Consider the following 15000-nt stretch of genomic DNA (forward strand, 5'->3'; position numbering starts at 1 on the left):
TTCTTGTCGTCTACTGAAGCGAAAGCAATCAGGAGCGACTGATCCACAGGGAAAACCACCAGCGAGACACAGACCTTTTATCCAAAGCAATTTACATTGCCTTCAAGGTGCGCATACATTTTTTAATATAATATATTTTTGTGGATTACTTTTATTACATCATGCATTCAAACTCAATTCAAACTATTTGGATTACATTTTGTTAAATGCATGCAAATATGCATATATATATATATACACACACACACACACATATATATATTTATTTATATACATATATTATATCTTTTTTATTACCTTTATTACATCATGCATTCAAACTCATGATATTTGGATTGCATTTTGTTAAATGCATGCAAATATGCATGTATATATATATATATATATATTTCTGTTTTAAAGCAACCAAGACAAATAGTAGTCTACACTTCACTAATCCCACAGCTACTGAATAAATCAAATAAATAACTAAATGGACATGAATACTGATTTGAGTTTAAATTATTTTTCATATTGGGAAGACAGCAATTAGCACATCTATTAAATATTTAAATCACATCTGACCACAGAATGCCCCAGAGTTTATCCGATTGCAGAGAGTCATGTATTAAATGATCATAAAGTGTACCGTAATCTCCTGCGTGCTCTCGCTGGTCTCTCCTCTCATATTAAAACCCGCTCATCACACAGTACGTGTCAGTGTCAACTCTAGGATTACAGAGATCGAGCTCCTCGCTGTCACAGTTTCTCATGAAAACCCCACACACACACACCCCGTCTAGACCAACATCAGACAGCTGTAAACGTGTGTGTGTGTGTGTGTGTGTGTGTGTGTGTTTCTGGCATTGAAAATCATCCCAGAGTGATTTCAGTCAAGCAAACACCAGACAGGAATCACTCTGACATCAGAAAACCCAAATCTCCCATGAAACGCATGAGCCGCAAACTGTTGGATCCGACTCAATATACAAGACCAGACGCTCTCATTATAATTAATTATTCTGTTTACACTAAAGCGCCCAATGCAGCGATTAGAGACGCAATGTGATGTAAAATCAGTTGTCGGATACATCATTTCTAGTTTTACATTAGTATATTATCATTTAGTATAGGCTGACGTTTACTATACTGTACATTCACTAAAGCTACTCAAACCAGTGTTAGTTTTTATATTTTTAATTACCTTTTTATTTTATTTATGTTAATTTTAGTTTAATTTTTAGTAATTTAGCTATGTACCGTTGTCATTTTATTATTATTTTATTTTATTTTAAATACTGCAATTTAGGTTTAATTTAATTCTATTTCAGTTTTTGTATTAATTATTTTAAAAAACTTATTTCAGTTTATGTTTTCCAAGTAATATTTATATTTGAGCTTTATTTTAATGAACAGAAATGTTATTAATAGTTTTAGTTTACTATAATAACCCTGACTCAAGCAACTTTACTGTTTTCAGATTTTATTTGCAAACATCATATATATGAATTATTTACACAGAATTGTACTGATTGTATATCAAAAGGTAATAGTTCACCCAAAAATAAAATTCTGCCATCATTTACTCACTCTCAAGTTGTTTTAAACCTGTATGAGTTTCTTTGAACACAAAAGAAGACATTTTGAAGAATATGGATAACCAAACAGTTTACGGCCCACATTGACTTCAATAGTATGAAGAAAAAAAAAAGTTAAATACTACTGAAGTCAATGGGGACCAGCAACAGTTTGGTTACCCATATTCTTCAAAATGTCTTATTTTGTGTTCAGCAGAAGAAAGAAACTCATACAGGTTTAAAACAACATGATGGTGATTAATTAATAAATGACAAAGTTTTCATTTTTGGGTGAACTACAGTATCCCTTTAAGCATAAAGACTGTCTTTAATTACTTTGGAAGTTAAAATGTTAAAATATCTTCTTAAAACTAGGAATAAGACTCAAAAACAGACCATGATGTGCAATGCTTCTTTGTGTGTGTATTTGATGTAGTAACCTAGTTAGTTACGTCAGGGTTGTGCTCAGCATCCGGTTCAGCAAAAGCAATGAAAAAATGATGCTCTTGCTCTGTGATTACAGTCTCAGAAACGGGTGCTGATGATCCTGGAGTCTCACCTGCTGATTTGGGAGTGAATTTGTCCCTGTTTGCTGCACAGACGGCGAGCACCCGATACCCCAGATCCATGTCGAAGCCCTGCTGCCCTGCTACACGACTCAGCACCTGACAGAGACACACACCATATTCAAGCAGCACTGCGATATCAGCATTCAGGCATGCATGTTCTGTCATAGTAAAACTGCACAGGGTGGTTGTGGTTTGGGGGGTTTCTGGGAATGAAATCTCTCTCCTGATTTGCAGGTCGGCTCATTCGCTCAACACCACCACACCCTGAGGCCTGATTCCCTCTGAAACACAGACGTGCAGGAAGAAATCCCTCATATCTGTGTCTTAATTATAGTTAAACACATCAGACAGAGATATATGTGTGTCTAAAGCACATAATTAAACATCTGAGGGAGGTTTGGTTTAGCCGTCGCTCCACATTCTCCTTAAATGCAGCTTAGAGATTTCTGCTCTTCCTCTGCAGTAGAAGAAGCACAAGCCGACGTGACTGAGTTCATTCAGAGAGTCTGAGGAACATCCAGAGAATATAATAGAGTACATCAAATAATAGAATAGATTGAAGACATTACAATACTACCGTGCAAAAGTGTGGCAAATAAAACTAAGAATAAATTGGAGCAGAGTAGAACAGAATTAAATAAAATGAAAGAAAGAAAGCCAAATAGAAAAGAAGAGTAGAGTAGATTATAACGGAAGAGAGCAGAATAGAAGTCAATAAAATGAATAGAATAGAATTGGTGCAGAATAGAACAGAATTGAATAAAATGAACGAAAGCTAAATAGAAAAGAAGAGTAGAATAGATTATAACGGAAGAGAGCAGAATAGAAGTCAATAAAATGAATAGAATAGAATTGGTGCAGAATAGAACAGAATTAAATAAAATGAACGAAAGCTAAATAGAAAAGAAGAGTAGAGTAGATTATAACGGAAGAGAGCAGAATAGAAGTCAATAAAATGAATAGAATAGAATTGGTGCAGAATAGAACAGAATTAAATAAAATGAACGAAAGCTAAATAGAAAAGAAGAGTAGAATAGATTATAACGGAAGAGAGCAGAATAGAAGTCAATAAAATGAATAGAATAGAATTGGTGCAGAATAGAACAGAATTAAATAAAATGAACAAAAGCTAAATAGAAAAGAAGAGTAGAATAGATTATAACGGAAGAGAGCAGAATAGAAGTCAGTAAAATGAATAGAATAGAATTGGTGCAGAATAGAACAGAATTAAATAAAATGAACGAAAGCTAAATAGAAAAGAAGAGTAGAATAGATTATAACGGAAGAGAGCAGAATAGAAGTCAATAAAATGAATAGAATAGAATTGGTGCAGAATAGAACAGAATTAAATAAAATGAACGAAAGCTAAATAGAAAAGAAGAGTAGAGTAGATTATAACGGAAGAGAGCAGAATAGAAGTCAATAAAATGAATAGAATAGAATTGGTGCAGAATAGAACAGAATTAAATAAAATGAACGAAAGCTAAATAGAAAAGAAGAGTAGAGTAGATTATAACGGAAGGGTGCAGAATAGAAAAGAAAAATAGAATAGAATAATTTACAAGAGATTAGAGCAGAATAGAATAAAATGCAGAAGAATAGAGGAAAATTAAATGGGATGGATTAAAGAACAGAACAGAAGAGCAGAATAGAATAAAATAAAATTAATAGAATAAAACTAGTGCAGAATAGAACAGAAAAATCTAATCAAGAGAATAGAAGAGTAGAATAGAATAGTCTACAATAGAGCTGAGCAGAATAGAATGAAATTAATACAATAAACTGGTGTGCAATAGAAAAGAAAAAGACTGAATACAGCAGAACAGAAATTACATTGAAATAGACTCGAATATAGAATGTAAAACAATATAGACTATCATATTATAATATAGAATATTTTATGTGACGTGAGTGAGGCCAGATGGAAATCTTCACACAGGGTAATGGTCAGAGCCGATTGTTCTTATTACTAACTAGCAGACGAATGCTGATTGGCTAATCGACTGAACGAGAAGTGACCTCACCGTTAGGCATCCCATCAGGCTTTGCTCAAAGGGCCTCTGAAACGCTCGAGGATCTCCACACCAGTCCAACAGCTCCGTCGCCGCCGTCTGGAAGTTCGCTGGATTTTGCAGGTGCTGATCGAAGAAAAATCAACACAAGTTCACATGACAAACCACTTCAAATATTATGATAATATTCAGTTATTACTCTGTTTATGTGTGAAATATTCATCTAATCTACAGAAAGTTCTGTGTATTGTTCCTGAGAGTATATGCCCATAATGAAGTCTGTATGATAATAATTGTGTGAAATCTGCTCTCCAGGTGTCCAGTAGGGGGCGTCACAGCGCTGAGAATGACTGATAAACCCATCAAAACACTCTCACACTGTAAAGGCAGAAGCAGTGGATCCTGAATGACTGACATGATCTCAATAATGACATTCTGACGTCTCACAGCTGTGATGAAGAAACACTGACATAAGATGAGATAAGATCCTAAATTCTGCTTTTTCTCCATGTTCATCTTTTTTGAGTGTGTAATGTTGGTGTTTGAGCATGAGAAAGGTTTCGGGAGTTCCTCTCTATATCAGTGTCAGTGTTTCTGAACTCCTGAAACGCCTCCATTGTAGTCTTGAGTTTCTTCCGGGAACGAACACGTCACAATATTCCTCATTATAATAATTAATACGCAGAATAAAGGGGCGGGGCCTGGTTGAGTTAGTTAGTAGTGTGTTAAACTGGCTTCTATGGAAAGGGGCGGGACATTTCCAAACACACTCGAAGCGCTCGACCAATCACAACACACTGCTCCAGCCGACCAATCAGAGCACAGTGTGCTTTTCAGAAGGAGGGGCTTCATAGAGACAGGAAGTAAACAGAGCGTTACTGACAGACTGGGAAGAGAGGAGCCGCAACAATGGAGAATATGAGGAGAATAATCAACATTCAAGCTGGAAAACCTGTTCTAGTAGAGCCTGAAAACAACATCAACACTTTGTAAAAGATCTCGCATCTGTTTTCTCTCACCTGTTTGATGCAGAGGAGGCGGTCGTTGGTTTGCTGGATGTGTCTGTCCATGGACGGGAGAGAATTCATCCTTCAGGACCGTCTCTCTGTCCCTATCGCACAGCCATCAACACTTAATCCCTGGAAAACACACACGATTTAGACACAGTGCCAGACAAAATGATCAGACGCAAATAAGTAAACATCCACTTCTATATTACTGATGTAATTTCTCATCTGTCATACTTTAGTTTGCATCTTTTCTTCATTATTTACAGCATGAAGAAGTACATACACTCATGGCTATTTATTCAACATTGAGATAAACGTGTGTGTGTGTGTGTGTGTGTGTGTGTGTGTGTGTGTGTGTGTGTGTGTGTGTGTGTGTGTGTGTGTGTGTGTGCAGGAAGCATTTCTGTGTCTGCTGTAAAATAATGAAATCAGGTCAGAGTATGAGAGCCGATTCCATAATCACATGATCTCCCGTTTACATCATCTGTCTCAGATGGTCAGTGATATTTCGATATTTTAGTGTGAATGAACAGTGTAAGCGGGATCTCTCGTGTACTCGCAACTATCAGCTGTGTGTGTCAGACTGTGGGCTGTAGCGACTGGAACACTTGCGTAACTAGCAGATGATGTGCTGAGACAGGCCACACACACACACACACACACACACACACGCGATGGGAAACATGTCGAGAAGCAGAGGGAGTGTTTCCTGTAGTTTAGTGTGAGCGTCAGTAACTGGTTTGTGTTTCATCACTGAGTGAAAGACGACCCGTCAGACACGTGCTAAAGCTCCACCGGCTCCTCAGTGACACACATGCTGGATTAAGAGGATTACAATCATCACTGTAATACAGACGGCAAGAATGAGGAAGAAAATAAACATGCTAAAAGTATAAAGACACAACAAATGGAGTAAAAATGGGGTAAACTTGTGTAGATGCATTTCTGCAGAACTAAAGAACATAAATCAGCATGAAATTAATGCAAAACAGTGTTACAAAACGATTGCCATATATTCATATAGCCTACCATCATACTTAATTACCATATTCATAAAACCATCATACTGAACAATTACCATATTCACATACCATCATACTGAACAATTACCATATTCATAAAACCTTCATACTGAACAATTACCATATTCATAAAACCATCATACTGAACAATTACCATATTCACATACCATCAAACAGAGCGATTACCATATTCATAAAACCATCATACAGAGCGATTACCATATTCATAAAACCATCATACTGAACAATTACCATATTCATAAAATCATCATACTGAACAATTACCATATTCATATACCATCATACTGAACAATTACCATATTCATAAAACCATCATACTGAACAATTACCATATTCATAAAACCATCATACTGAACAATTACCATATTCATAAAACCATCATACTGAACAATTACCATATTCATAAAACCATCATACAGAGCGATTACCATATTCATAAAACCATCATACTGAACAATTACTATATTCATAAAACCATCATACTGAACAATTACCATATTCATATACCATCATACTGAACAATTACCATATTCACATACCATCATACAGAACAATTACCATATTCACATACCATCATACTGAACGATTACCATATTCACATACCATCATACTGAACGATTACCATATTCATATACCATCATACAGAGCGATTACCATATTCATAAAACCATCATACTGAACAATTACCATATTCATAAAATCATCATACTGAACAATTACCATATTCATATACCATCATACTGAACAATTACCATATTCATATACCATCATACAGAACGATTACCATATTCACATACCATCATACTGAACAATTACCATATTCACATACCATCATACTGAACAATTACCAAATTCATATACCAGCATACAAAATGATTAACATATTCATATACCATCATACTGAACAATTACCATATTCATTTACCATCATACAGAACGATTACCATATTCATAAAACCATCATACTGAACAATTACCATATTCATATACCATCAGAGCGATTACCATATTCATAAAACCATCATACTGAACAATTACCATATTCATTTACCATCATACTGAACAATTACCATATTCATATACCATCAGAGCGATTAACATATTCATAAAACCATCATACAGAGCGATTACCATATTCACATACCATCATACAGAACAATTACCATATTTATATTCCATCATACTGAACGATTAACATATTCATAAGCCATCACACTGAATGATTCTCAATTATCAGACAGTTTGTTTGAGCATCAATAACCAACAATAAACAAACACAACTAGAGGAAAGCTGAAATACAGTTCAGCAACAAATCACCAACATTTACCACTGATTTACTGCAGGAACGCTAACTGTAGTGCTAACCATGGGTATTAAGGCAGAAATGTGGGATATTCATATGTAATTTTTTACATGGTACCATGGTAATGAGTTGCCATCCGGTTTACCTAATGGTAATTTTAATAAAAATTAAGTCCTAACTCAGTCAGAATATTTCAAATTTACCTTATAAAAAGCTGTAATTGTATATAATTACATTTTTTTTTTTTTTTTACATACAATTGTATGCAAGTTGTAATTGTATATAAAGTGTTTTTTTTACAGATGTTACATTAATGAAAATAAATGTACATGTGCGTCATTCCTATAAGATAAAACATGCAATAATATTATTAATATTACATGTGCGATGCTACCAAATCAGCTTCCGCAGAGCTTGCTCTCAAATGTTCGTCTGGAGCACTGAAACATTAGTGCACGAGTGCGTTTGAAAGCCGAACGGCCGGAGCGTTTCCCTCTGTGCCTCTGATTCACATCAGCCTCAGGAAATGAGGCCTTTCCTGTCAGAGGAAGAAGAGAGTTTTACAGGCTCAGACAGGAACGGGTGTAGAGAGGAACATGAACGTCTGAGCCGTGAAGCGCCGCGTCTTCTGCTGCTGGAAGCACATCACGTTCTGCTCGGCTCATCTGCACATCTACTAATGATTGTGTAAATAAGTTCGGTTGAAAATTCGGTTTGGTTTTCAGATCACTTTTACATTCACTCTGTGTGCATGTCATTTAAATTTTTTTTTTTTTTTTTTTTATTAAATGCTTGAATAGAAGAAAGGGAGAAAAACAAGAAAAGAAAAAAACACCAACAATTATCGTCACTGTCATAACATAAGTCCTTCAGTCTTTCAGTCCAGATTAAGTTCCTTCAGTCTTTCTCATTTTTTTATTCTCTCTCTTTCTCCTGCAGTTGGTCGTGATGTCATCATGATGACGTCATCGCTGGTGTTTTCACGTGTAAATGATGCGAAGGACGTCGGAATAAAAGCACGGCACTCTCATTCTAGTGTTTTACATCTATAATCGGTCATATTTCAGAGTGAAACTGGATATTCAACAAATGTAGGTCAGCGTTTTTTTTTTTTTTTTTTTTTTGTCAGGTGGTTCAACATGAGAGAGATTGAAAAAGTAAAGTTTGCAATTCATTACAGTAGATTTTTCTTTAGCATGCATTATAAGACCACAGGAATGTGTATTCACAAAGCAAGTAGTCAATTTTCATTTCACGCTGACGTTAATATAAACAACTTCATAACATGCACAGACACAAGAGAGGGATAGAGGCGGCCGTCACTGCTGCTCACAATAAACACTGTTCACACGCTCAACAATAACACACTGTTCTGACTGCGTAGTTTACACACAGTCTATTATACGACCTAATATACATCAGCAGCTGCAGACACACACACACACCATGAATCATGTGTCAAAATATGCAAACAAACGCACAGTCATGTGTTGCAATACATGCACACGCTCCAGTTTCATTTGATGTTTTTACATTTTCTATCACAGAAGATTTTATATTTATATTTTTACATCATTTTCTGAAGAAAATGAGGTAACACTTTATAATGCATTTTTAAAAGTATTATGCCTTGTAATGCACATTATAATGCACTGTATGTTGTTATGAATAATTGTAACCACAGGTATAATACTTACACATTTAGAAAGTATAATGCATTAAAAAAAACATGACAAACAACCAATTTCAGATGGAATCTGCACATATTATGATGCATTTTAACTTTGGTTAGTTACAATTATTTATGAAACGATGTAATGCATTATAACATACATTATGAATATCTTTATAATGCATTATACATAACATGCTTCATCTTGTAAAGTGTTAGTGAGCTCAAAACTCGAGGCGTTTGCTAGTTACAGTCTCAAATCAAAAGAGTCTCCATCATTTTCCGGTTCGGGTAAACAACCAGACTACGCTAACGACTGAGTCCGTTTATGCGGAAACACGTATTACGCAGGACTCCACGATGGCACATTCATGAAATATTTGGAACAAACATGTTCTGACTTCTGTTCGGCTAAAACACAGGTGTGTTTACAGCCACAACGCTCCTCTGATGAGTGTTTTTCTCAGCCAGACGTTGAGGATTAAAAGCCTTCTCAGAGAAAACGTCCCACACACACACATTTTGCTTCATGTTTGCCCCACGATGGCTGAATTCTTACCTGCGTATGTTCTGCGTCCACAGGACCGAACAGGAATATGTTACGAATCCATCAGCTGCTCATCTGACCTGAAAGAAAACACCGAGCAGTGATTAGCTACAGCCGCAGTGAAACTAATGTACATTTTCAAAATGTTCCTTAAAGAAATAAACAATGAACAACTAAATTCATACACCATATTAAACGTTTACCATATTCATACAACACCATCATATTAAACGATTACCATATTCATATACTCTCATAATGAATGATTACCATATTCATACTATCATAATTAATGTTTACCATATCCATACACCATCATATTAAACGTTTACCATATTCATAATGAATGATTACCATATTCATACTATCATAATTAACGTTTACCATATCCATACACCATCATATTAAACGTTTACCATATTCATAATGAATGATTACCATATTCATACTATCATAATTAATGTTTACCATATCCATACACCATCATATTAAACGTTTACCATATTCATAATGAATGATTACCATATTCATACTATCATAATTAACGTTTACCATATCCATACACCATCATATTAAACGTTTACCATATTCATAATGAATGATTACCATATTCATACTATCATAATTAATGTTTACCATATCCATACACCATCATATTAAATGTTTACCATATTCATAATGAATGATTACCATATTCATACTATCATAATTAACGTTTACCATATCCATACACCATCATATTAAACGTTTACCATATTCATATACTATCATAATGAATGATTACCATATTCATATACCATCATACAGAATATATTCTTTAATATGTGTATTCATATAATACTTGTATATATACACATATATATATTTATATTTATATACGCACAACTGGTTATATTCTTCTGTTTTGGCTTTATACTGTACTCTGCACAATGACAATAAAGTTTAATTTCAGAAATATCTACTGTCCATTTATTATGTTTGAACTGACTGTTTGTTCCTTAATGTTATTGTGAAGTGTCCTTGAGCTTGGGAAAGGCGCTATATAAATTAAACATATTATTATTATAATTAGATTTAATCTAATATAATATTTGAACTCAGTCTTTTAAACATCTCTGAATATTCATACTGCCAATTTGGATATTAATGAGATGATTATTGCTCAAGTGAGGGGAATGCTTGGCTCTGTCTGTCATAATGAGCCTGAAAGCACAAACGTTGATTAAAATAGTCATTTTTGAATATTTGTTCGTATTAAATATATTAAGAATCAATGTTTATCCACAATCCTGGATGGACTTTTTTGCAATGCATTATGGGGTTAAGTCAAGAGAACCTTTAAATCTTGCCTAAATCAACAGCAGGCAAAATCATCATTATGAAACTAATGAAACAATATTAATCTAATGAACAGTGAGGCAGCAGATCGTAGCCATAAATCAGTTCCTACACGTCCAAACAAACACCGCGTCCATCAGACGAGATTCACAGCTAAATTCATCTGAACGAGAGTGATTTTCCAGCAGGAGTTCAGGAATGTGAGACTCAGTCTCTCTGGAGGCTTTTATTTTTAGAGTTTCTTGCGTTTGAGGACAGTCGTTCACTGCAGTCTGACCCCCCGCTCACCCTCACAGATCACTGAGGGTTTATGCACATCTCACACCGGATGGACCACAATAATCCTATTGTAATCGGACCAGTAGCACAATCGGAGTAAAAAGTAACGTGAAGTAACCACGTCAATCGGAACGAATTGGCCAGATCTGATTAAAATTTAATCCGGATTGTAAGGGGTGGTTTTTACCTTTTGCAATCCGATCGAGAAGAACATGTAAACACTTGATCGGATTGAGGACCGAAACTGGAGAGGACTGTGCATGTGCAAGGACGTAGATATAGCGTAATGACCAAGCGGCAACCTCCCTGTCTCTCTCTTGAAACCAACACGGAAGTGAATTAAGCGGCAATTCATCGACTGGCTGCAAAAGTGAGTCAAATCTGCATCTCCCCCATGTTAAAATGCCCAACTTTACAGCAGAAAAAAACACGTCTACAGTCTGGAGCAAAAAGTGGCTTTGGTCTATATAGCTAATTTTGCCCTTCATGACGACTGTGAGGGGGGTGAATTTTTTTATAACTCATCCGTTTAAATTATATTAAGCCTTAAATTTCTGCATAATTAAGGGTGTGTCCACTTTTGAGTGACAGGTGGATTCCCGCTGCTCTGGTCATTAGTCTTCATTAGCCGTTTGTTAGCCGTCACGTTACCTCAGCTCATTGTCTGACTGTAAAAATAAATAAATTCGGGAGTGACGCGCTGCCAAGATGGCGACGGTCGGCCACGCCCACTTTAGGTCTTCAGAAACCTACGGGTGACGTCACGGACACTACGTCCATGTTTTTTTTACAGTCTATGGTAATGACGTATGACGCGCGGAACGACCTGTTATTCCTGTTGAATAAAGTGTCATAAATGAGCGTCCCGTCATTCTACAATTCTATTTCCGCTCATCGTCTGTGAAGTGGACAGTTTTGGGCATGGGAAGGGGCTTTACTGCTGGATAAATACAAGCAGCACGGTCGCATGTGCTCGTCGTCGCATAACTAGGACCCAAAATAGATAAATATTAAGTCTGCTTTAAAAAAAAAAGAAAAAAAAAAGGAGTATGCGGGAAACTCTGTATATTCGTGCAGTGTGCGCATGTCAAAAGATATATATATCGTGATATATAAACACGCACATCAACCCGATCACTTTTTTAGCGTTCATGTAAACACTACGTTCGGATTCACCAATCGGAATGAATTCATTCAGATTGAAGCAAAAAGAGTCCATGTAAACGAGGCTATTGTTTCTCAGACTAATGCTCTAATCATACGAGCCACATCTCAGACTGATGCAACCAGCGCCTCACACACATTAGTTCACTATTTGGCAATTAGTCAGGAAATAAGCAGATAATGTACCGGCAGAGGGTCATTACCACTAAATAAACTCTTTCAGGGAGACACAAGAACCTCGAATGTGCATAATTCTCTAAATAAAGATGTTAAATGTCAATGTTTATGTGCTTAAATACACAGCGTGTAACTGACGGCATCCCATATGAAACGGCCGCCGAAGCATTTTCCAAATGGGAGAGTGTTTTGTATCTGAGAATGTCACAGCTTACAACTTCCAATCATTCCTGAATCTATCCCTCCAAAAGAGAGCAGTGTAAGTGTGTGTGTGTGTGTGTGTGTGTGTGTGTGTAGATGATGCATTAGAGCATAATGGGAAGGAAAAGTCTCTCTCTCTCTCTCTCTCTCTCTCTCTAATTCCAGATCTTTCCGACACCTCCAGCCATTCATCACATGCTCCTCTGAGCCTGAAGCAAGAATAAGGGGGAGAAAAAAAAATCAATGGAGTCAGAACTGCAAACAGGCCATAAAGACACCAGGAGGAAGGTACCAGCTGCAGTGGAATTGATTTCTGCAAGTAGAATAACACCTCACACACACACACACACACACACACACACACTGCTTCTGCTAAAACACTTCTGAAAGCCTCCCAGTTCACAGAAATCAACAGAGAATGAGTTATTAATGAAATCGTCTGCTGGTGACAGGCCTACATTAAGCTCGTTTGGGTTTTGGGTGTTTAACTGAATGTTAATGAATCAAAACATTTAGCTGACATTGCATTGTATAAATGGATAATTTGATGACGCTGATTGGTTGGATGAGTCACATTGGAAGCCAAAATCAATACAACAACTAATACTAGGGACGCACGATATATCGGCCACCATATCGGTATCAATATATGTTCATTAGGGGTTCAAGCATGACATGCTGAAACCCTATTGTAATTGTTAGGATTTGTAAAACGCATCGTGCAGGACAAACCGTAAGGCCTAGAGATGTGAAACCTGGCCAGATGGTAGGCCTCAATTTGGGGACAACCTATCAGAGTATGACCCCGATTGGCCCATAGGTGGCGCTACAGCAACCAAAAGTACAAAATTGCTCATAACTCTAACCGTTTGTCCTAGACTCAAGTGCCTTACACCACTGTGATCCCTGGCTCAAGGCAGACAAAATGGCTGGAAAAATTGGCCAAATTTTTTATATCGGTGCATCCCTAGCTAATACACACACACACACCAGTGATTAAGTGTAATAATGCTCCTAATCTACAATATTTCCTACATTTAGGTGCATCACCACATTGATAAACATCAGTGGCGGACCGATTTTTGCATGGGAAACACTCAGTTTCTCTAAATGGCATGAATGAAATAAAAACAAAGGTAGAGAATCTCTGTTTGGCAACATCTGGCAGCAGAAACACCAGCGGACACGCATGAACACGGCACACACACGCCTCGATCTTCCAGAAGATCTCAGCAGACGAGCTGGCAGGAGAGCGGATCAGACCATCAGCGGATTCATCCGACAAGGGAAACGCTTTTACAGGAGTCTCAACATACAGTTTCCCCTGAGGGACACGTGGGATGTAAAGACAGTCGTGTTCAAAGAAACTCAATAAATGACGGCCTGAAATCCTCCTGCTATAGAGGTTTTGCAGTGACATCACTTTCCCGTCGGACTGAGTGGCAGAAGAGCTGAGAGTGACTGGATTTAACAGGAGAAACACGAGTAAAACAAACAATTATCAGTTAGACTAAAGGTTGGACTCGATATAATGTTCCTTACAACTCACCAAAGATCCAGTGATCATGCATATTGGCATTCAGCAGGAATCGGGTTTCCTGACATTTATATGAGCCTGATTTCCACACCGGGGAAATACATAAAGCAAATTTACCTGTGAACGCTTTATATAAATACAATACAGGTCTAATGAATGTGATCACTCATATCAGTGTTATATATATCATCATATCGTCCAGCCCTGAAACTTGTGTAGTTTTTGTCAGTGTTTATTTAAAAACATCCAATTATGCAGAATATACGATGGTAAATACTTAACTGATGAGTTGTAAAATACAATATATAACAATACAATATATTAGGTATGATTTTACCCCTATATTCAGCATATCGAAACACAATGATAACCACAAATCCTCCTTTCTCTGCCTGGATCCAGTTCTTTCTATGAATTGCATTGCTTCTCTGTTCTGTATAAATGATGAATTATGAATATTCTGCAGAATACGCGATGCTAAATACTGTAGCTCAAACAGTAGAGCGTTGGCGCTTGCAATGCCAAGGTCATGGGTTCGATTCCCAGAGAAAGCAAGAACTGATAAGAATGTAAATGTGTATCTTGAAATGC

The 15000-nt window shown here is 36.5% G+C and overlaps 1 protein-coding gene across 1 annotated transcript in view; it reads right to left on the reverse strand.

The window, feature by feature from the left end:
* Positions 1-15000, reverse strand: part of LOC311305815 (zinc finger MIZ domain-containing protein 1) — a 40796-nt gene that overhangs the window by 23762 nt on the left and 2034 nt on the right. Inside the window, exons 2-5 of the mRNA XM_084433731.1 lie at positions 9726-9793; positions 5157-5276; positions 4150-4263; positions 2116-2221 (exon numbers count right to left, since the gene is read on the reverse strand). Coding sequence (XP_084289857.1) covers positions 2116-2221; positions 4150-4263; positions 5157-5225 — 289 coding nt within the window. The 5' untranslated portion in view covers positions 5226-5276; positions 9726-9793. The remainder of the gene's footprint in view (positions 1-2115; positions 2222-4149; positions 4264-5156; positions 5277-9725; positions 9794-15000) is intronic.

Source organism: Rutilus rutilus, assembly GCF_951802725.1.
Source record: "Rutilus rutilus genome assembly, chromosome: 16".
NCBI classification, from domain to species: Eukaryota; Metazoa; Chordata; class Actinopteri; order Cypriniformes; family Leuciscidae; genus Rutilus; species Rutilus rutilus.